Here is a 23,791-nt window from a genome sequence, read left to right on the forward strand (position 1 = left end):
TGCAGCAGAAATTTTTTTGTAACCTTGGCCAGATCTGTGCCTTGCCACGATTCTGTCTCTGAGCTCTTCAGGCAGTTCCTTTGACCTCATGATTCTCATTTGCTCTGACATGCACTGTGAGCTGTAAGGTCTTATATAGACAGGTGTGTGGCTTTCCTAATCAAGTCCAATCAGTATAATCAAACACAGCAGGACTCAAATGAAGGTGTAGAACCATCTCAAGGATGATCAGAAGAAATAGACAGCACCTGAGTTAAATATGAGTGTCACGGCAAAGGGTCTGAATACTTATGACCATGTGATATTTCAGTTTTTCTTTTTTAATAAATTTGCAAAAATTTCTACATTTCTGTTTTTTTCTGTCAAGATGGGGTGCTGAGTGTACATTACTGAGAAATAAAATGAACTTTTTTGATTTTTGGAAAATGGCTGCAATGAAACAAAGAGTGAAAAATTTAAAGGGGTCTGAATACTTTCCGTACCCACTGTATATGCAACACTAAAGCACAACATCCACTGTCCAGATCCATAAGGTGGGCCTTGCAATGCTTATTGCCCAATTTAGACACCCCATTGTGAACACGGTTTAAGACATTCTGTGTTATATTATTGTAATGTTGCATACTGTATCTCAAATCTTTTTCACTTTTCAGAGTTTCAGATTCCTGTTATTATGCATGGTGTGTTGGGGTATGTGGGGTACATGGGTTGGTTGATGGCGCAATGGATAAGACACATGCCTTTGGTGTGGGAGACCCGTGTTTGATTTCCTCTGTGACCCATCCACTATTGTGTCCCTGAGCAAGACACATTTAGCAATTATGAATAAAAGCGTCCGCTAAATAAGCTGAATGGTGTGGTGGTGATAGCCTAAATATGACCCCCAGAAGCTAGTTAGCCTAGCAGAAATACTAGAAACAGGCATTGAACTTCTCATCCAATTCTGGGCAAGAAAGCAAATCAGAACACCACACAATTGTCAGTCAGCCCCATGTCGCATTGAATTATTCATTCATTATCAGCTTTTGTTATGCAATATTTTGAGTGAGTACTCTTTATTTAAAACAGAAATATTGAGGTGTCGAGGTGGTGTCCAGCAAACGATGTGGGCTTTGTAGATCATTGGCAGACTTTCTGGGGAAGACCTGGTCTGATCCGGAGAGACGGCATCCATCCCACTTGGGAAGGAGAAGCTCTCATTTCTAGAAATCTGGCCAAGTTTATTAGTGGACCAAATCCATGACAACCCAGAGTTGAGACCAGGAGGCAGAGTCGCAGTTTAACACACTTCTCTACTCCTCCATTTCAGGAATTACTTAGATTCACTTAAATCAAAGGTAAACAGAAGAGGAGCTGTACATAAAAACCCTCATAAAAATTAAAACCACAAGAGCAATAGTGCAAACTAATAGGAAAATTAAATGTGGACTCTTAAACATCAGATCTCTCTCTTCTAAAGGTGTACTAGTAAATGAACTAATATCAGATTATGATATTGATTTATTTTGTCTTACTGAAACCTGGCTGGGTGATGGAGAATATGTTAGCCTAAATGAATCCACTCATCCTATTCATATTAATACTCACATTCCTCGAGGCACAGGCCGAGGAGGTGGAGTTGCAGCTATCTTTGACTCTAGCCTACTAATCAGCTCTAAACCTAAACTAAACTATAACTCATTTGAAAGCCTTGTTTTTGGTCTTTCGCACCAAAGTTGGAAATCACTGCAACCAATTCTCTTCGTTATAGTGTACCGAGCACCTGGCCTGTACTCTGAGTTTTTGTCAACTTTAGTCCTTAAAACGGACAAAGTTATTATTCTAGGGGATTTTAATATTCATGTGGATGAGAATGACAGCTTTAGTACTGCGTTTATCTCTCTGTTAGATTCCATTGGCTTCTCAGAGTGTTCATGAACCGACTCACTGTTTTAACCACATCCTCAACCTTGTTTTGGTGTATGGTATTGAAATTGAACATTTAGTGGTGTTCCCACAGAATCCCTCTTTGTCCGACCACTGTTTGAACTTTTAATAAGGAATTGCAGTAATCCAGCCTAGAAGTAACAAATGCATGGACTGGTTTTTCTGCATCATTTTTAGACAAGATGTTCCTGATTTTCACAATATTACGTAGGTGAAAAAAGGCGGTCCTTGAAATTTGCTTAATGTGAGACTTAAACGACATGTCCTGATCAAAGATAACTTTTGAGTTTGTATTGCTGAACTACTCGCCATTGGGCAAACATTTCTATACAAGATGTCTGTCTGATAGTGCTGTAGCTAAATTTAAGGATAGCTCTAAATTCATTATTAAGTCACAAAGTAACAGAGGACTCCTATGCTAATTTCAGTCCCTCCCAAATCGATCATCTTGTTGATAGTGCTGCAGGCTCGCTGCGAATGACACTCGACTCTGTAGCCCCTCTAAAAAAGAAAATAATAAAAAACAAAGACGGTTAGCTCCATGGTATAATACTGAAACTCGCAAATTAAAGCAAATATCGCGGAAACTTGAGAGGAATTGGCGTTCCACCAAAGTGGAAAATTCTCGTTTAATTTGGCAAGATAGTCTTAAAACTTGTAGGAAGGCCCTCCGTAATGCCAGAGCAGCGTACTACTCGTCATTAATAGAGGAAAATAGGAACAACCCCAGGTTTCTTTTCAGCACTGTAGCCAGGCTGACAGAGTCACAGCTCTATTGAGCCAAGTATTCCCATAGCTCTCATAGTTACGACTTCATGAGCTTCTTTAGTGATAAAATTCTAGCTATTAGAGACAAAATTCACCAAGACCTGCCCTCAACTGGCACCGACTTATCTCTAAACTCAGGAACCTTAGAAACAGCTGTAGAACCAGAAATATGTTTAGATTGTTTTGCTTCCCTCAATTTATACCAACTAACTTCAATAATTTCTTCATCTAAACCATCAACCTGCCTCTTAGACCCCATCCCGACTAGGTTGCTTAAAGATGTTTTACCCTTACTCAGCACTTCTATACTAGATATGATCAATCTATCTTTATCAACAGGCTATGTACCACAGTACTTTAAAGAAGCTGTAATTAAACCTCTTCTGAAAAAGCCCAAACTTGATCCGGATGTTTTAGCCAACTATAGACCTATATCTAACCTTCCACTCTCTAAGGTCCTGGAGAAAGCAGTTGCTAAACAGCTGTGTGACTTTCTACAGAGCAATAGTTTATTTGAGGATTTTCAGTCAGGATTTAGAACTCATCATAGCACAGAGACAGCACTGGTGAAAATTACTAATGACCTCCTTATTGCATCAGACAAAGGACTTGTTTCTGTACTGGTTTTATTAGATCTTAGTGCTGCATTTGATACCACTGACCATCAGATCCTATTGCAGAGACTGGAACATTTCATTGGCATTAAAGGAACCGCTCTAAGCTGGTTTAAATCCTATTTATCAGATCAATTTCAGTTTGTACATGTTAACGATGAGTCCTCCATGCACGCCAAAGTTAGTCATGGAGTTCCACAAGGATCTGTCCTCGGACCAATCCTGTTCACTATATATGCTTCCTTTAGGCAATATTATCAGGAAATATTCCATAAGCTTTCATTGTTATGCAGATGATACTCAGTTATATCTATCGATCAAGCCAGATAAAACTCATCAGTTAGCTAAACTTCAAATGTGCCTTCAGGATGTTAAAACCTGGATGACCTGTAATTTTCTCATGTTAAACTCAGATAAAACTGAAGTTATTGTTCTGGGGCCTAAGCACCTCCGTGACGCATTATATAAGATATAGTTTCCCTTGATGGCATCACCTGGCCTCCACCACCACTGTGAGGAATCTTGGAGTTATCTTTGATCAGGACGTTTGATCAGGATGTCGTTTAAGTCTCACATTAAGCAAATTTCAAGGACCGCCTTTTTTCACCTACGTAATATTGTGAAAATCAGGAACATCCTGTCTAAAAATGATGCAGAAAAACCAGTCCATGCATTTGTTACTTCTAGGCTGGATTACTGCAATTCCTTATTATCAGGCTGCTTGAAAAAATCCAATAACTCTTCAGCTGATTCAGAATGCTGCAGCACGTGTTCTGACAGGAACCAGGAAAAGAGATCATATTTCTCCTGTTTTAGCTTCTCTGCATTGGCTTCCAGTAAAATCCAGAATAGAATTTAAAATCATTCTTCTTACCTACAAAGCTCTTAATGTTCAGGCACCATCTTATCTCAAAGAGCTCATAGTACCTTTGTACTGACTAAATCCTAACATAGTCTAGTAACTGGTTGCTAATACAGCTGATTAAGTTTAGACGTGTGCCCGTGCAGCGTCTTAAATATCATACGGGGACTTCGGTAATGTTACTATTAACTAGCAAGTTTATTTTCTTCCATATCTCATACAGTGGCATTATCTTTGCTCGTAATACATGTAACCAACACCATCGTGCCTTGCTCACCCCCAGGCTAGACACTAACACAGTCAAAAACTGTTTGCTTCCCAAATCAGCAACACCTGTGTCTGGGTTTCCTCTACGTAAATAACCCACACCCCCATGACTCGAGATCAGCTGAACTGCAAAGCAGATACAACCCCCTAGTGGCACAAGACAAGAATTACATAAAAGAATACAGAATGAAAATGGCTTATACACTCCAGCCCCTAATTGCGTCTGCCAGAGCAATTACACCAAATTCAAAAGAGCCATAAATACCAGAAATATGGCCCAAGGGAACCAATTACTCTTTAGCTTCATTAAGCAAGCATATTTTAGTTATGGGTCGTTCAATGATGTTTGTCTTGGTCTTCAAACGAACCACACGTACCAGACCTCTTATCAGGGAAGGTTTCCAGGACTCTTCCTAGCATCCATGACCCACGTGGTGCTGTAGAGTCCGCCACCATGACCAGGTCTCCAGGAACAAAACTCCTCTTCTCCTTGTTCCATTTTTGACGCTCCAGTAAAAGTGGTCAGTACTCACGGATCCACCTCTTCCAAAACAGATCCGAAATGTACTGGGTTTGTTTCCACCTTCTCCTTGCGTAAACATCCCTTTCATTGAACAATCCAGGTGGAAGAACTGGTTTTCCTTTGAGGAGTAACAGATAGTTAGGAGTCAATGCCTCAAGATCGTTGGGATCCTCTGACAGTCTTGTGATGGGGCGATCATTAAGCATAGCTTCAGCCTCACAGAGCACGGTATGGAAGATCTTCCTGATCATCCGTATCATGCGCTCCCATGCACCACCATGATGTGACCCAGCTGGAGGATTAAAGCTCCACTTGACTCCCCTTTTGGACAAGGCTCTTTCAATGCGGTCATGATTCCAAGGGGCTAAGGCTTCTCGCAACTCCCTTTCTGCACCCACAAAGTTGGTGCCATTGTCAGATCTCAAGTGCGAGACTTGTCCTCTTCGACAGATGAACCTTCGCAACACATTGATGCATGAGTCTGTGTCAAGAGAATAGGCCACTTCCAGGTGCACAGCCCTGCTTGTCATGCAAGTGAATACTACTCCATATCTTTTCACGATGCTACGCCCCCTTTTTACATCAACTGGCCCAAAATAATCTACGCCAACGTTAGTGAACGGCGGTAGATCAGGAATCACTCTCTCTTCTGGCAGGTCTGCCATTTTTTGCTCACCAGGTTTTCCACTATAGAGCTTGCAAATGAGGCATCTTGATATAATCTTCCTCACTGCAGTAGGTCCATTTGTGATCCAATATTTTCTTCTTGTAACAGAAAGAACATGATTTCTACCTCCATGTCCAAGCTGTAAATGGACATGACGGAGGATAAGATCAGTGATATGTTGGTCCTTTGACAGAATGAGGGGGTGTTTAATGTCCTCAGGGATTGCTGACCTTTTCAGCCGTCCCCCAACTTGTAGAAGTCCTCCTTCTAGAACCGGATCCAATTTGAGGAGGCTGCTACTTCTTGGCACTTGTGACTTGCCAGAGGTTAGTGCAGCAAACTCAATGGGAAATCTCTCTTGCTGGCAAAAAGCGATTATGGAGATCTCGGCCTCCAAGAGATCTTCCAGTGTCACCTTCTGATTCCCAAGCAATTTTGAGAAGCTTGCATCTCTTTTTGCACATCCAACCTTGCTGTTGCAATAGCATTGATGTTTGCATGCTCCAACTTTTTTCTTTTAGTTTGAGCAGAGTTCCTTTCAGCTTAATGAGCCACGCCACTGCAACTTTCAATTTTTGCCAATCAGAGAAATGGGTCATCAATTGCGATGTAGCATTGGTGTCGACAAGTATTGCATTGACCGTCAGACCTTTTTTTACTTCTGGGTCTTCTGCAGTAACACTTGTATCTACTGGAAATGTTGGCCACTTTTCTTCAGGTTGCTGTAGAAATTCCGGGCCTTGTATCCATCTTTGCTTCACAAGATCTTCTGCCTTCAATCCACGTGAAGCGTAGTCAGCAGGGTTCAGGGATGTGGGAACGTATCTCCACTGCTCAATTTCCGAGTTCACCCTGATGGTGGTTACTCTATTTGCTACAAAGGTTTGAAATCTTCGATCCTCATTCTTTATATACTTAAGAACTGATGTGCTGTCTGTCCAAAAGCAGGTCTTCTTTAGTGGAAACTGAAGCTCCGCTCGAAGCATCTTGTCCACTCATACTGCAACAACGGCAGCGGTAAGCTCTAGACGGGGAATGGTGATAGTCTTCAAGGGGGCCACTCGGGATTTGCCAAATAAGAATGTAACATGAACCCTCTCATCCATGTTCTGCATGCTCAGGTAAGTAGCCGTACCATAGCCGCTCTCGCTCACGTCAGCGAAGTGATGCAACTGGGCGCTGACAATCCTCCCAAATCCTGCAGGTTCACACATCGGTGGATCCGGAAATATGCCACTTTCTCAAGATCTATCAGCCATTTATTCCACTTCTGCTGGAAAGCTGGAGGTATTGGATCATCCCAGTCACATTTTGCCCTGCATAACCCATGCAACAGCAGCTTGGCCGGGAGTATTAGAGGTGCCAGAAACCCCAATGGATCGTAGACGGAACCAATGATGGATAGCATGCCTCGCTTGGTTGCTGGCTTCTGCTTGACTTTCAGCTTGAATTTAAAAGTATCCGTCTTGATACACCACTGCAAACCCAAAGCTCTGTCCAATGGCAGCTTATCCCTATCCAGATCAAGTTCATGCAGGTTCTTAGACTTAAGATCCTCTGGTAGGCCTTGAAGCACTTCGACTATTACTAATCCATTTAGTGAGGGTAAACCCTCCTCTGTCGCAAATGGTTATAAGGTTCTTAACCATGGTGACTGCATCCTGTTCAGAGGGCAGACTCTTTAATAGATCATCCATATAGAAGTTTCGATTGATCGTTTCAATTACTTCTGTTGGAAAGTTGGCCTGATTATCTTCCGCGGTTTTTCTAAGAGCAAAGACACTAGATGATGAAACCGCTCCAAATAAATGAACAGTCATGCAATGCTCTACAAGACCTTGTTCCAGGTTACCATGAGGCCACCATAAGAATCTTAAGTAGTCCCGGTGTTTCTCTGCCACCTTAACCTGGTGGAACATAGCCTTTATGTCCGCCATTACGGCCACCTGTTCCTGTCTGAACCTCATAAGAACTCCAACTAACGAGTTGGTGAGGTTTGGTCCTTGTAAGAGCTGACTGTTGAGCGAGGTCCCTTTGTACTCTGCTCCACAGTCAAACACCACTCGTAGCTTTCTTTTCCGTGGATGATACACACCGTGGTGTGGGATATACCACACCTTCCCTGTTGGCGTTTCCAACTGATGCTGCGGCACTTCTTCAGCATAGCCATTGCTAATAACATCAGCAAGAAAGTTGTTGTACTCTTCATGAAAGCTTGCGTCTTTCTGAAGTCTCCTTTTTAAACCACGAACACGTTGCATGGCAACACCAAAGTTGTTCAGCATCGTAACATCTTTCCCTTTGAAAGGCATTTGAAACGTGTAATGGCCGTTTTTAAACTGAGCAGAGCTTTCCATTATCTCCACAAACTTCCTTTCTTCCCTTGACATTTCTTCCTGTTCTGCAGAAGCTTGCTCATTGAAGTCATAGTTGTACTGGCTGGTTAACAGTTCTTCAATTCTATCAAGGGCAATTCTGTTGGCATGAACTAAAGAGTGGTCACTTCCACAGTCGCTACTTCCTTGTAACGGACCATTTATTACCCATCCCAATAGGGTTCTGATTGCATAGGGTCCTTCACCTTCACGACTGTTAATCACCTCCCAAGGCTCCATCAACTTGGAGGCGTTTGTGCCAATTAATAGGTTAACATCAGCATTTATATGAGGAATCTTTACCTCCTTTAAATAAGGCCATTTTCTCAGCTCCCTTTCGCTGATTATTGGCTGTAGAAACAGGCATCCCTTTCAGGGTACACACTTTGGAAAGTGGATAGTAGCACTCACCATCCACAATGGAGCTATCTACTGCGTTATGATGGCCCAAAGTGCGGATATGAATCTTGCATTTACGCCCTTCCATGTTTAACCTGTCAAGCTTCCTGGTGCAGAAAGTTCCTGTACTCCCTGGGTCCAGAAAAGCATAGGTTTCAATAACCTTGTTTCCCTTTAAACACTTCACTTTAACAGGCAAGATGGAAAGAATTCCATTGCAGTGGCCAGCCCCTGTAAGACAACAAGCGGAGGATGTTGTACAGCTGTCGGAAGTATTTGACTGCTCAGCAATTTTGTGCTCACCATTCTTCTGATCCTTTTGAGTAATCCTTTCCTTCTCTCCTACGTGCAAAACACTGGGGTGCGTTCGATTGCACTTATTGCAAATGATACGCCTATCACAATTCTTACTCAAGTGTCCTGTGCACAAGCAACTGAAACACAATCCTTTCTCCTTTAGATAGTCCAGTTTCTCTCTGTGTGTCTTTTTTCCCAGTTTAAAACATTTTTCCAAAACATGATTACCAGCAGCACAATACAGGCAGGAAATAGAATCATTCTTGGTAAAGGATGTCACTTCTTTCTGAGCCTTTTCCTTCTTGTTACTATCTGGTTTGCTGTATCCATCCTCAATGACTACCTGTGTTGCAAAGCTGTTTCTTCCCAACAGAGGTTTTACCTGGAACTTGTTTGCTTTTATAGCTCCCTTGATAACAGGTAAAGTATCCTGTATGTTGCCAAAGACTGGATCTGAAGTGATTCTAACCTGGCGCTCGATGAACTCCACAATGTCTGAGAATCGTGCTCTTCGCCCAGTTTTCTCCAGTATCTCACATGCCCTTGTTCTCCACTTGTCTCTGAGTTTATACGGAAGCCTTTGACTCAGAATCTTTATGTTTGCTGGCATGTTAAGTTCCTCCAAGTACTGAAGATCCTTCATAGCATTGGAACACTCACGAAGGAAGAGTCCATAAGCTTTAAGCGCTTTAGGGTCCTCAGCTTTGACACATGGCCATCCCATAACCTTCTCCATATAAGCTTCTGTTATCTTAAACTCATTTCCAAAGTGCTCCTTAAGCAATTTTTTAGCAACAGCGAATCCTTCATCTGCAGTCATATGAAGGCAGTTGCGCACAATATCCCTTGGCTGCCCCCTAGTAAATTGCTCAAGATAATATAAACAGTCTCCTTTACAGCTGGTCTTTGCCTCCATGCAGTATTCAAATGCCTTCATAAATGTATTGAACCTTAAAGGATCTCCATCATAAATTGGAATTTCTCGGCGTGGAAGCGGTTGTAAAGTTTGCATTTTAACAAGAAGAACCGTTATGTCGTTCTGTTGTTGCAGCAAATTATACAGACCTGCTGTCTGATGTTGGCCTTGCAGGGGTTGAAAGCTTTGATTGACAGTTGGCTTTGGCCAGATAGAAGACTTAACGAATGGTGAAACATTGCTTTGAGGTGGTAGAGATGCAGGTCGCTGTGAGGTCAGAGGTACAAATACTGAGGCCTGTAGATTGAGAGCGGTGGGTGGGATCTTCAAACGTGCAGCTGGGACTGCACGTTTGAAATGCTGTCCTGAGGTTGAATCTGATCCTCCTCTTCCTCATCCTTTCCACCAGCAGTTCCTTTTGGTTTGCTGGCATCAATCTCATTTCCATTTTCAGCATTGACGTCAACAGTTTGAGTTTCAACTTGAACTGTCAAATCATCATCCATTTTAGCAACTGAACAAGCTTTAGTGTCATACAACCATTGATTTGTACCCATAAAAACTCATTGAAACTCAACATTTTAGCTTGGTACCATATTTCATGTTTGTTTGCCTCCTCAGCAGGCAATAAACCCAATAAAGATGTATGTACCTGCTGTATTTCATCACACAACTTATTGAACATGTCAAATTCATTTTCAACCTCACTTATATGCTCTTTATCGCTCATCAATTTAGTAATAGAATTTTTAACGGTCAACAGTTTACTAAATTTAGACTTTCTTTCCTTTTCTAAAGTACTTATTTTTTCCAACAAAGCTTTGGGTGTTAATTTAACCACACGTTTTTCAGTTACAGATTGTACCCCTTGGCTCACACAAAGTTCAGTCTCAGGGCCAAGCTGGCCTTTTTCCTTTTCGGCCATAATGACCACACAAAACGAATTGTTTTATTAATCCATAATCCCGCAAAAATAGTTTGTGCGCAACACCTCGTCTAAACATTCAAAGTTATTGTAGACGATTACAAGTTGTTAAGAAGTTGGTTTTACGTGAATGTGTGCACACAATTTTACCATGGCCATTCATAATATCAGCGCTGATCACCACGTACCCCAATAGAGCGTTGGCCGGCTTGATGAATGGTATCCCGACGTGATGATGCTGATATTCCGGAGACCCTTTAACTCGCCCCGGTTCAGCTCCTTTCAACAATCGGCAACTCCAAACATTTGCCCACCTCACATCTCGGATTTTCCAAACGAACACCGTTAAATCTATATATATATATAACAGGTCCGCGTCCTCGCGATGAACGATTATCCAAATTGAAGCAGTTTTTGACCTTAAGTGTACTGACTAAATCCTAACATAGTCCTAACATAGTCTAGTTACAGCGGATTAAGTTTAGACGTGTGCCCTTGCAGCGTCTTAAATATCATACGGGGACTTCGGTAATGTTACTATTAACTAGCAAGTTTATTTTCCTCCATATCTCATACAGTGGCATTATCTTTGCTCGTAATACATGTAACCAACACCATCGTGCCTTGCTCACCCCCAGGCTAGACACTAACACAGTCAAAAAACTGTTTGCTTCCCAAATCAGCAACACCTGTGTCTGGGTTTCCTCTACGTAAATAACCCACACCGCCATGACTCGAGATCAGCTGAACTGCAAAGCACATACAGCCCCCTAGTGGCACAAGACAAGAATTACATAAAAGAATACAGAATGAAAATGGCTCATACAACCTTACTATCCCACCAGAGCACTGCGCTCCCAGAATGCAGGGTTACTTGTGGTTCCTAGAGTCTCCAAAAGTAGACTGGGAGCCAGAGCCTTCAGCTATAAAGCTCCTCTCCTGTAGAACCAGGTTCCAGTTTGGGTTCAGGAGGCAGACACCATCTCCACATTTAAGAGTAGGCTTAAGACTTTCCTCTTTGATAAAGCTTATAGTTAGGGCTGGCTCAGGTGAGTCCTGAACCATCCCTTAGTTATGCTGCTATAGGCCTAGACAGCCAGGGGATTTCCTATGATGCACTGAGCTCCTCTCTCCTCTACTTTCTCTCCCTCTGTATGCAACCTCATCCCATTATTGCATGTTACTAACACAACTTTTCCCCTTTCCGGTAGTCTTGTGCTTTCTCGTCCCTCTCCTCTCTCCTCCTATCACTTCCTGCAGGTGTTTCTGGCTCTGGAGCTGTGGAGTCTGGATCTGTGGCTGCGGGTCACCTGCCGCCCCCGTGTTCCTGCTCGACACCCTCTGCTGCAACGACTATTGTTACTAGTCCTATTATTATTATTGTTATTATAATCATTAACATTACGATTGTTATCATTAACACTACTATAAATATCTGTACCATTTTTCATTTAGTCTATAGCAACATCACCTTTACTGTCTGTACCTCTGTGTGTGTATATTGTGTAGGCTGCCTCCCTCCCCTCTCTCTCCTTCCATCCCTCTCTTTCTCTCTCTCTCTCTCTTTCTCTCTCTTTCTCCTTCACCCCCAACCGGTCGAGGCAGATGGCCGCCCACCCTGAGCCATGGTTCTGCTTGAGGTTTCTGCCTCTTAAAAGGAAGTTTTTTCCTTGCCTCTGTCGCCTAGTGCTTGCTCTTGGTGGGAACTGTTGGGCTTCTGTAAATAGCATCATATGAGTATGAGAGTATGGTCTAGACCTGCTCTTTTATGAAAAGCGCTGTGAGATAACTGTTGTTGTGATTTGGCGCTATATAAATAAAATTTAATTGAATTGAATTAATATTATCATCATTATATACTATTCTCTTTATGGCTTATAGATATATGTACTGTGTTTTTATCCTTAACCTTTCTTCTCCTATACTCCTATGTTAGTCCGTCCACATTTATTAGGGTTTAGGTCAGAGCTGTGAGATTGTTTTGGTGTTTTCCTCTCTTGTTGTTCTTCTCCTCTTCTGGAATGTTCATTCAAAGCTGAGAGAGGATCTCTGTTCCCCAAAACATAGAAACCTAGACTGTGTAAATGATGATGCATCCCTTTGCTCAGGGCCAGACGCCCGAAGCCGTCATTGGCGGCAGGTCCCCGGACCAGTTGTATATGTGTTTAAGTAGGATACTTCTCTGTTTATTCTTTTTTGTTGAATAAATTCTTCAAATACAACAGTTCAACCCCTCACCAATAATATAATTTTCACGACAGTGCTCAAACACAGTGAAGATAGTAACTGTTTCCCAAATCTCGGGGGTATTTGGCACCTTAGACTCTGCTTATCAGTGTATGAATGTGTGTGAATGGGGGTACTGAACCCCGCGACCCTGTACGCAGGATAAGCGATTGACGATGGATGGATGGACGGGGTTAATGAACCGCGGTGAAGTTAGTTTTAAGTTGAATATTCGACAGACGTTCACCCAGGATCCGGTGACGGCTTCATACTCAGTTCACCCAGTGTCGGCAGTATAAAGAAGAAGAAGAATAATCGTGCGTTATAATGACAAATAAACAACTGTGTACCTTTTCCTAAAGCCCCCCCCCCCCCTGCAGATTAATCCAGTTTTGCAACATACGCATGCGCATGAATAGAAGCGCGGAAGTGGTCGCTAACCTGCTGCTGTTGATGTTACACATGGACAATGGAGGAGATCGCTGTCAAATATAGAGCCACACTTAAGTCTTGTCTATGAAATGTTGAGGAGCTCTACATATGTCTTGAACATGGCAATAGTTGTTCGGACAACAGCTTTAGTTTTATACCTCTGGAGTGTTTTCATGCAGTTTAGTGGCGTGTCAGGTGAGCGTGAGGGGCAGAGGCAAGTCTCAAATGCTAGTAGTAAACAGCTAATTTAGCGGGTCAGTGTTAAGCCAAAGGGTTTAAGAGTGTTTTGTTGTTAGCTCGATTCGTCACTTCTAAAGTCAAGTGTCGACGTGTAATGTGTCATATTCCCTGTGAATTTCCATCCCGCATCACTCTGCTGCTGTGGTTTACCAACACTGACTTACTGATAATGTGGTTAATGACATAACGTTTGACATAAGCTAGTCATGTAACGTGTTTCTTCTTTTGGTCTGCTCCAGGTCTTGGCATCAATGAACTGCTTTATTTCCGGGTCATCAGTCCAGAGGAGATAGGATACATCTTTAGTGCGGCGCCTGCTAAAGATTTTGGGGGAGATTTTGTTAGTACTCTTTTGAATTTCACTTGTTAGCCAAAGGATTCTCAAGCCTCAGACACATGTACACTCACCATTTATCTAATCATGTTCCTCCTCTCGCTTTTGGTCCTCAGACATCATCTTATGATGAGATTTTCCTCGTGCCGGCAGACCCAGCAGATGGCTGCTCAGACCTGGAGGACAGAGAAATCATCCAGGGACAAGTGATTCTGGTGGAGAGAGGGTAGGCCTATCTACACACAGGGATATAACGATTCGGTTCGGTTCACGCATGGATTGTGTCCCCCCCCCCCCCCCTTTTCTAACACTTGGAACATTCTTCTTCCTCTTCGTCTTATTATTATTATTATTATCCATCTTGGGTTATTTAAAACTAGTCTAACTTGAAGGCATATCACTCAATCATGACTGAATCAAAATAGTCACGTGACACACACAGTTGGAAGACAATAAAATCGATGTATGGTGTAAAGTAATAAAATATAGGCCTACACAACCTTAAATGCAGTGTTTCCCATATATTTACTTGGGCCTGCCACCTAGGTATATTAACAGCTGCCAAAGTATATTTGGTGACCAGAGAAACACTGAGAGAGATGTGGGATTAGCTATGTTACATACAAGATGCGGACATGGCAACAGTGGCGATTTTACAAGCACGGAACAACAATGAACACAAGGTTATTAGTCATTATACAGCACAAGGCTGCATAGTGAAACAAAATTTGTTGTTTCTTCATGCTACACACACAACATATAATTAAGTGTAGGCCTGTATTAAAATATGGTAACATAAAATATGCACATTGCAGTATTTTGTCGTCATGTTTCTACAGTAGCCGACAACGGACAAACATCGCTACAGAGCGCGTTTCGTCATCATGGCTTTTTCTTCTGCTTTTATAATTCTGGCAGTGTAGACGCCGTCCCTCCATTAAATGTGTCCATAGAAGAAGAAGAGGAAATAATAATATACAGTCTCTGAGTAGTCCTCTGGTTTATTATAAGTAATAAGAGAAGTGACATTTGGACAAATGAACGTGCACACGTGTTATTTAGCACAAGAGCAGACAGCCTATGGATCTTTATACCATGAAGAGGAGTAGGACAGATACAACAGCTGTAAGATTTTTTTCAAAGTGGAGCTGAAGTTGTCTGTTTTCTGCTGGACAGGTAATAAAGTTAGTCAAACTTTAGCGATGGAAATGAAAGCTGTTGTTTGATAGCTTTAGCTAGAAGCTGACCATAATCACAGAGAGCCGTGGTGTTTCTCCTGTCAATGTCTTGTTGGATTAATTTCATGTAGCCTGTTGTTCTCCAGCAACAATCAGCTGATCAGTAATTGGCAATAAAACGTTAGCTTACAGCATGGAAGCATCAGCTAAACTTTTACTGATCTGGTAGAAAAAACATGTAGTTGGATTAATTTCATGGAGTTATTCTCCAGCGCTGTGCTTTGGCTTGTGGTGTAAAATATCTAGTTGGATTAATTTCATGTAGTGACACTCTCTCTCTCCAGCGCTCTGTTTTGGCTTTGTAGGTTATGTTCCTGCAGGGTGTCCACGGGGTCTTAAAAGGTAATAAATCAATTTTGCGAAAATTAAGGCCATTTAACAAGGTATTAAATTTTGAAGATATTTTTTTCAATGTGAAATCCTGTTTGTCCAAACGTTTGTTTACTAAAAGTGTAGGTGAACGTATTTATTTATAATGCATAGCCAAAAATACTAGACAGGCAGAGAGTAGCGACTGTGAGTCCTTTCTGTAACGTTAGGCGCAGGGATCTATCGAGTGCCTATTTCACTCTTAAACGCAAAAAATAAATCCGTGCGAACCGGAAGATGATTTACGAATACAACCGACCGTAATCTCCCACCCTGCCGGACCCTCAATGTTATCAATCGTCCAAAACACACATTTTGGTTGAATATCCAGTGTAAAAACAGAAGTGAAGGGCCCCTTATAATGATAACGAAATATAACAAACCTAGTCTTGTTTAAATGGCTGTATTTATAAAGCGCTTTTATTTCTCACGTTTCCTTCCATGTTTTTGTGTGCACTCCAGTGGTTGCTCCTTTGTGCAAAAGGCTCGACATGTTGAGGAAGCAGGAGGAAAAGCTGTTCTGATTGCTGATAATGCAGTGGACAATGACAGTCAGTACCTTGACATGATCACTGATGGAAGTGCTGCCATTCCAAGCATACCTGCTCTATTCCTGCTGGGACGTGATGGGTGAGAGTAATGCGGAAACACAAATAACATCACTACACAAACAATCATTCTTTTTTTTTTTTTTGTAAAGGCTTTAAGAAAATACATTACAAAAACATTAATGGTTTTCCATGTATTCTAGGATGATGATCAGAAGATCTCTTCAGAGACTAGCACTGCCGTGGGCCGTCATTTCTATTCCTGTTAATGTTTCTTCTTTGGCCTCGTTCCCACTGAAGCAACCCCCATGGACACTGTGGTAGAAATGACGCACACCCACAACTTCATGCACTTCCTCACTTAATAAACATTGTTTCATCAGTGCATGTCCTGTCAGTCCTCACAGACAAATTCTTCTGCGGTGGTTAAACAAATTCACACACACTAGTGGTGAACCAGTAAAATGAACATACTATGGCTGCTCTCAACTAAAGATTTTCCTAGTTGTTGGTTTAAACCATTAGTCGACTAGTTGCGGCATATTTATGATATTAATTTAATTATTTAAATAAACAGTCAGAACTGTATTCCCTGATGTCAAACTGATTTCTGTCAGTCTTGGAGGCTGTGTTCGGACATGCTCTGTGTTTAGGGTTTTTCTATGATTACCCAACTAATGAAAAGTTTGTTGAGTAAGACTCTTCTCATCAACTAACAGTTTAGTCGACTATTAGGGAACAGCCCTAAAACATACAGATGGTGACAAATTACAGGAAAACCTAACATAAAGTTGGTAAGTAGTCAGGCCACCACAAACCACCAGAACAGCTTCAGTGCTCTCTACGAAGTCTGTGGAACTTTGTTGGAGGGATGAACACCATGCACAAGATGTTCCCTCCATTTAAATATACAACCTTTATTTAATGAGGTCATCTCATTGAGATCAAGATCTCTTTTGCAATAGAGACCTGAGTGCACCAGGCAGAAAGAAAAAGAAAACCAAACATAGCCGGACATAACAAAAGGACATATAGCATCTACTAAATGGATTTGAAGATGAGAATTTATATGATATCATTTAATCTTACGGAGATGGAGGAGAGCATCGTCTTACATGTTGGTCCGAAATCTTCAATTGGTGTCAAACTGGGTTGAGCTCTGGTGACTGTAAACTCATGCCGTAGCATTTTACTCATCATTTTCATACTCACAAAACCATCTACTGAGCCCTGGTACACAGAAGCACCTACATTTGACATGTTTCTCCACTCTTTTATTCGGGGTTTTCCTTTAATTTGTCCCCCCGTTGGTACATAGTTATATCACACTTAGACACACAGCCACGAATGTGGAGCAAACCTTTTAACAGTCTCCAAATAGAGCCGTTGAACCCAGCGAGGACGCACGCTTATGCTGTTGGATAGGCCTCTATGGAAATAAAGGGAAGAAAATGGCCATGACAACATATACTAAACTTCACTACAATAAAGCATACAAGGAATGTCATCTCACTGTAAAATTGGTTATAATTTCCCGTTTATTTGCAATGAACATTGTTTCTCTTAGGGTTAATAAATATAAAATAACTTTTTTGCATAAAAGGCCATCATTATTGACCGTCTTAGGTTAGCAGTTGGATAAGCAGGATTGATACAGTGTGGCATTTGGGAAAGGTGTATTCAAAGAAAACTACTCCGATTAACCACTGGGAGAGTGTTTTTTTAATTTCATTCAATACATTTTTAACACTCTTTTAAATGCTAAGAAAATAGAAAAATGGTATTTTCTGTTACTACGGAGCATATCCTATACGCGTGGATTTAAACGTGATTGCAACTCCAGTACTCCATGGAAGGCAGTGACTGGTGTCTTTTTTTCCGAAATGAGGTTTCTGACATTTGCATTTCATGCAAATTTGTGTTGAGTTCCATGTCTTCATAGAGCTTGGTCAAGAAGTGATTGGTAGTATTGGTCTGTAAACCCATGTGTATTTATATCTGTAATATAAGATGGGCTACACATTATGTATAATATAAAAGAGGTGAGGGACATGCAGATAACTGGATTAGAGTGCAGAGTGCTTGACAGCCTCGTTTCTCGCTGTTCTTGCCACATTACTATTATGGACTAGTAAGTCACTGGGCTTTATTGTTCTTCCAACATCTAGATCACAGGTGTATTTTGAATATCAAGGAGGGACCAAATACACTTGGCATCACCAGTTTAAGCCAACTAGAGCAATGCATTTTTCCTACATGGCGGTCCCCCCCAAATTCTGCGAAATGGTGAGATTGTTTGATAAACTGGATGTATTAGTGTCCTGGAAAGCTTCATACATAGAAATCAAACTAATAAATTGAAGGCAACTTAAATGTGTTCTTTTGTTTCTGCAGATTCTTGTAAGGCCACATATTTTATTTATTTTTGCTCAAACTACAAAAAGTTAGGAAGGGTTGGTTGTAGTTCTATTTAATGAATGCTAATGCGTTTGGATTAGAGAGATTTAATCTGACATCGTCAATGTGTTGGCCTTTGCACTTCCATGGAGTAAAAGAGTAAGTGTAGTATTTAAAGTTAACACCACCTGCTCTGCATCATTAGTAATGCTACAAACTTTAGTCTTCAGATAGTCCTTTAACAATAAACATATTGTTGTAAAAGGGATGTATGCAGCAAATAATTTGGTAAGAGCTTTCGTTTAAGGTCACATGGAGAAAAAAGTGAAGAGAAGAAATAGGGCTATTTCTTGTTTATTCATGTATGAAGTTAAAATTCATAATCTAATACTGAAATGTCGACCTGAGTAGAGCATTTAATCTCAGTCTCAATCAATAATGACAAAGACTTCTGACTTGACAGGGGTTCAGGAGACACTCACTCACACCCTAGGAGGGCTGGCAGTTTGCAGAATGCTGGATCAAAGCATATTTATAGAAAGTTGACTGGAAGGTTCATGTGTGGTAGGAAAAGGTGCACAAGCAACAGGGATGACCACAGTCTTGAGAGGATTGCCAAGCAAAGATTGAAGAACTTGGGAGACCTTCACAGGAAGTGGGCTGAGGCTGGAGTCGCTGCATCAATAGCCGCCACGGACAGGCTTGCCCAGGGTTAGGGTCAGTTACAAGTGTCATATTCCTAGTGTCAAGCCACTCCTGAACCAGAGACAACGTCTGAGGTGTATTATCTGGGCTAAGGAGAAAAAACGTTGCTCACTGGCCCAAAGTCCTCTTTTTAGATAAAAGTAAATTTTGCATTTCATTTGGATATCAAGGTCCCAGATTCTGGAGGACAAGTGAAGAGGCACATAATCCATGTTGCGTGAAGTCCAGTGTGAAGTTTTGGGGTGCCATGTCAATTGCTGGTCCACTGTGTTTTATCAAGTCCAGAGTCAATGCAGCCGTCTACCAGAAGATTTCAGAGCACTTCCTGCTTCCATCTGCTGACAAGCTTTATGGAGATTCTGATTTCCTTTTCCTGCAGGACTTGGCACCTGCCCACTGGGCCAAAACGACTAGTAACTGGTTTACTGACCATGGTTTTACTATGCATGATATCAAAGCCAACTGGCCTGACCTGAATCCCATAGTGAATCTATAGGGTATTGTCAAGAGGAAGATGAGAGACACCAGACCCAACAATACAGACGAGCTGAAGGACTCTATCAAAGCAACCTGGGCTTCCACCTCAGCAGTGCCACAGGCTGATTGTCTCTATGCCACCTGTCTTCTGTACACCTTTCAAGTCAATAGTCTTTGACATGATTGCGGTTGTGTGTACTAAATCAGACTGAGAGATTAAAGGCTCTTCTCAGGTCGACATTTCTGTATTAGACATTTTTTATTCTAATATTTTGAGATATGTAATTTTGATTTCATGAGCTGTAAGCTGTAATCATCAAGATTAAAACAAAAAAAGGCCTGAAATATATAACTTAATGTGTAATGAATATATGAGAGTTTCACATTTGGTCTTAAATTAAGGAGAAAAAAAAATATTTTATAAATATAATTTCCTGAGATGCAACTGTATATGATAATGGACATAACATGTTTACTAGACTAATTGCTGTAACACATTCAGGATTGTTGGAAAATATCTAGCTTAATATATATTATACTGATAGAGACAACTTTATTTTAAAAATATTTGAATTAAATTAAATAGGCCTAGATTTCACACATCACTGCATTAACAGTCTAATTTGTCCATCACTCGTTTTAGGTAGTATATCTTATCCAAAACCACCACCAGTCAGAGGGTGCTGCGATCTCTTTAAGCAGCATTCTCTAAATTTTGTGTGTTTTTTGTAAAATGTTAAAATGCATCCATATTTTATCAACACGGAGACATAATTTAACACAATGACATAACCACTTAAAACACCTTCTAAAATATGGAGAAGAAAAGACAACAGTTTGCCAATGCCAGACCTCATAAACGCTGTTGCTGATCAAATAGTGGAACCTCCTCTCCATTTTGTGTTTGTGAGACATAAATCTCGTTTAATAAAATGTTGCTGCGGACTTAAAAACTCTATTTCAATCAAGAGACGTTTGCTTTTATGTTAAGGTTATTTATCTGGTGTTCACCGGGTAGGTTTATCAGTACCAGGATCTGTCCACAGTGATAGTTCTGTCATTTACAGATGGGTGACAAATTAAAGGAAAAAACAACTTAAGGTGTAGTATTGACATAGGCCACCCCGTCTGTCTATGGTAACGGGGGTAGTTTAATCGGGATTCCTTTGAGCTCTGCATTGTGCAGTATCTACAGTAAATTTATGAACAGTGCTTAAACCCTTTGATGTAGTAAATAAAACGTTCAGTGTTCATTTGTAGGCCGAGTTAGACTCTTTCAGAGCCAGACTAGCCCACAATCCGGTCTGGTCCGTAGCTGCTACTTACCTTTTAGCCTACACGGAGCACCAAGTTCGCTTACTTTTAAATGTTTTGAATATTTTAATGTCTTTGACAATATAGGTGTGGACATAAAGTCAATTGATCATGAGCTCTTTAACAGAACAGATTAAAATGTGAAGTCTTGCAGCATTAAAATATATCGACGTTACAGCCCTGCTCTGCTTTTTGTAATGATGCCCAATTTCTTCCCTGCACAAATGTTCCTTATAGGCCTATAAGTCCTCACATATTTTACCAGGACCTATTTAGTTTGGTGATCGTTTATTAAAATATCTTATAGACATACTACTACTAATAATAATAATATGCACAACCTTAACAAAATATCCAGATCATGTGCACTACAAATAAAATAAAATAAAAATAAAAGGCAAAGAAAATTATTTCATATTTATTTTGTTAAATTTACAGTTTAAATATTTCCAACGTCCGGTTGTCACGAACCCTTGCTGGCTGAGTCCTCGGTTAACAGATTTTCACAGTCAGTGAATCTTCAGAGGCCTTCCTTTGCCATTTCCCATCACAGGACAGGAGCCCACTCTGTGAAAAAAGCAGCAAACAGCTGCTTAGTGAAAGTGTAATAGTGAGAGAAATGAATGGGCATCTTAATTCAGAATAGCGACATTTAACCTCTTACCTCTTCTTGCATCTTGGGCACACTCTTCCCCACACTGTCTTCACTAAGGCTTTCCTCAGAGCCGGACTCCCCCACAAGTACACTGCCGGTGTGCACACAGCGTTTAAACGAGCCATGATGGCGAAAGGATTGGTGGCCTCGTTTCTAAATGTCAGCCCTCCGTTTAGTAGCAGTCTGAGGATGATATTAACAAAAGAGGGGCCCCACAACACCAAGAAGCTTGTGACAACAAATATGATGATTCTTAATGACTCCTTCTTGCTTTCTTTGTCTGCGCTGGGAGGGTCTCTTTCAACCTGGAATCTGGCAACAACATACAGTTTGATAGTCATGATCACTTTGGTGAGCACAATGACTTGTAAACTGACAATGCCGAAAACATACAGCTGTATTGCTTTGGAAACTGGCAAGATATTTGAAACCATCAGCTGACCATAGACATGAAGCCAACAGTAGACATTTACAGAAATAGTCACTCGCCGTGTTATAAAGCGCGTGTAGATGTATGGATGACAAATGGCAAAATAGCGGTCAAATTGTGCAAATAAAAATGTCATCATGTTTACCCCAATAAGATAATTTAAGATATTATAAGTTCCATTCCTCGAAGGATAGCCTTCCTGAACATCAAACAGACCGATGTAATACACAGAAAACCCAACCAGCGTGTCACACACACTGGTGTTCAGCATGAAAATGAACCTGTTTTGGAGGCGGAGCGCTCTGGTGGCCAAGATGGTAATGACTACAGGTCCTGCTACGAGGATAGTAGCTGTGGCGAATAAAATCTGGAAAATAAAAATGAGATAATCTACAGGACTCTCGAAGTTCACCGAGAGGGCAACTCCTCCAGATTCAGTGATGTTGGAGAGGAGCATTCTTTCAATAATGCAGCTTGAATTTAATGTAGGCCTATTTATGTAGGCTATAGCTGGTTGATGAGCCACTGCCCATGAACCCAAACTGAACGCATTGGTTTTCCCCCATGCATCCCATGAGCATCAAGCTATTGGCTTACGTTTTTTTATTTTATTTTTCCAATTTTATTTGGTGGGATGGGGGTGTAATGAAATAAAATAAAACATAAAGATAAAATTTCAAAGATTTCAAAGTATTGATAAAGAGAGTGCACACTCCATAATCAAAAATATACACAAATTGTGCACGTTTTTTAATAATTAAATTCAAATCACAACACAAACAGATCCAATGTCAGTGCCCCTACCCTCATATGACCTATAACTCAGTAGCTGCAGAAAACAAACAAAAGAAGTAATCAAGCAACATAAAAAATATAAAGTATTTAGATAATGCACGTTACCAAACATGGAAACAAAGTATAAAATTATACACATGTCTCCATTAAGTCCTCCATTGAGGTGGAGGGGTGGTTCTGACAATTTCATATGAATTTGTGATGAGGTTTTTTACTTGTCTTCAGAGAGCTTGGGCTTGGTGAGGAACTGATTACTAATATTTGTCTAAACCTCTGTAAAATATGATATCTGTAGATAGGTTGCACACTGATGAATGAATAACATAGAGGAACATGCGTATAACTGGAGTGCAGTGTTGAAAAACACAATCACTATTTGGTCCAAGGTACAAGTTACCTAGAGTAACTTATGTGTCGGGTACAAGCTACCTGCCACATTACTGTTGGACTAGTAATTCACTGGGCTTTAATATTCCTGCTACATCTACCGCTGTATTTTGAAATACACGCGAGACCAAATACACTATGCAACACCAGTTTAAGCCAACTAGAGTAATGCATGTTTCCTACATTTTTGGCTTGCCATCACCCCAAATTCTGCAATAAGGTACGTTTGTTTGATAAGTCTGCAATACGGTAAGTGTGTTTAATAAGCTGGATGTATTAGTGTCCTGGAAAGCTCACACATAGACATAGAAGGCAGTCTAAGTGTGTTTATTTCTTTTTGCTTAAACTACAAAACGTTAAGAAGGGTTGGTTGAAATTCTTATTTCTTTTATTTATTTAGCGTGAATGTTTGAATCAGAGAGATTTAATCTGACGTCATCTAAGCGTTGGCCTTTGCACTCCCATGGAGTAAAAGAGGTTCTTGTAGAATTTAAAGTTAACACCACCTGCTAGACCTCAATAGTAATGCTTCAAACTTTTCAGATAGCCCTTTTACAACAAACATTTAATTCAAGTATTTAAATGAAGAATTTGAAAAGAGCTTTTATTTAAGGTCTTTTCACATGGAGAAAAAATATGAGGGGGAAAAGCCTTAATTATTGTTTGTTCATGTGTGAATTTAAAGTAGAAACTTGTTTATGTTCA

General features: G+C 40.8%; 2 protein-coding genes across 2 annotated transcripts; one reads left to right on the forward strand and one right to left on the reverse strand.

The window, feature by feature from the left end:
• Positions 1-13,188: 13,188 nt before the first annotated feature.
• On the forward strand, positions 13,189-16,514 carry LOC119892153 (protease-associated domain-containing protein 1-like). Its single transcript, XM_038704276.1, has 5 exons — positions 13,189-13,392; positions 13,677-13,777; positions 13,888-13,997; positions 15,841-16,008; positions 16,130-16,514. Exons 1-5 carry the CDS (start codon positions 13,287-13,289, stop codon positions 16,248-16,250), a joined length of 606 nt encoding a protein of 201 aa, XP_038560204.1. The 5' UTR covers positions 13,189-13,286; the 3' UTR covers positions 16,251-16,514.
• Positions 16,515-21,451: 4,937 nt separating this feature from the next.
• Positions 21,452-23,762, reverse strand: LOC119892152 (G-protein coupled receptor 183-like). Its single transcript, XM_038704275.1, has one exon. The coding sequence runs from the start codon at positions 22,359-22,361 to the stop codon at positions 21,480-21,482; it is 882 nt and encodes a 293-aa protein (XP_038560203.1). The 5' UTR covers positions 22,362-23,762; the 3' UTR covers positions 21,452-21,479.
• Positions 23,763-23,791: the final 29 nt, after the last annotated feature.

The sequence above is a fragment of the Micropterus salmoides genome, unplaced genomic scaffold, assembly GCF_014851395.1.
Source record: "Micropterus salmoides isolate LMB-PRFRI ecotype aquatic unplaced genomic scaffold, ASM1485139v1 Ms_hic_scaffold_7, whole genome shotgun sequence".
Taxonomy (NCBI): Eukaryota; Metazoa; Chordata; class Actinopteri; order Centrarchiformes; family Centrarchidae; genus Micropterus; species Micropterus salmoides.

Bases quoted from the DNA above. Each gene is read 5' to 3' on its own strand.
- LOC119892153 (XM_038704276.1), top strand. From the start codon at position 13,287: ATGTTGAGGAGCTCTACATATGTCTTGAACATGGCAATAGTTGTTCGG. The intron at 13,393-13,676 runs GTGAGCGTGAGG...GGTCTGCTCCAG, and splicing joins GCAGTTTAGTGGCGTGTCAG to GTCTTGGCATCAATGAACTG. The intron at 16,009-16,129 runs GTGAGAGTAATG...CATGTATTCTAG, and splicing joins TTCCTGCTGGGACGTGATGG to GATGATGATCAGAAGATCTC.
- LOC119892152 (XM_038704275.1), bottom strand. From the start codon at position 22,361: ATGCTCCTCTCCAACATCACTGAATCTGGAGGAGTTGCCCTCTCGGTG.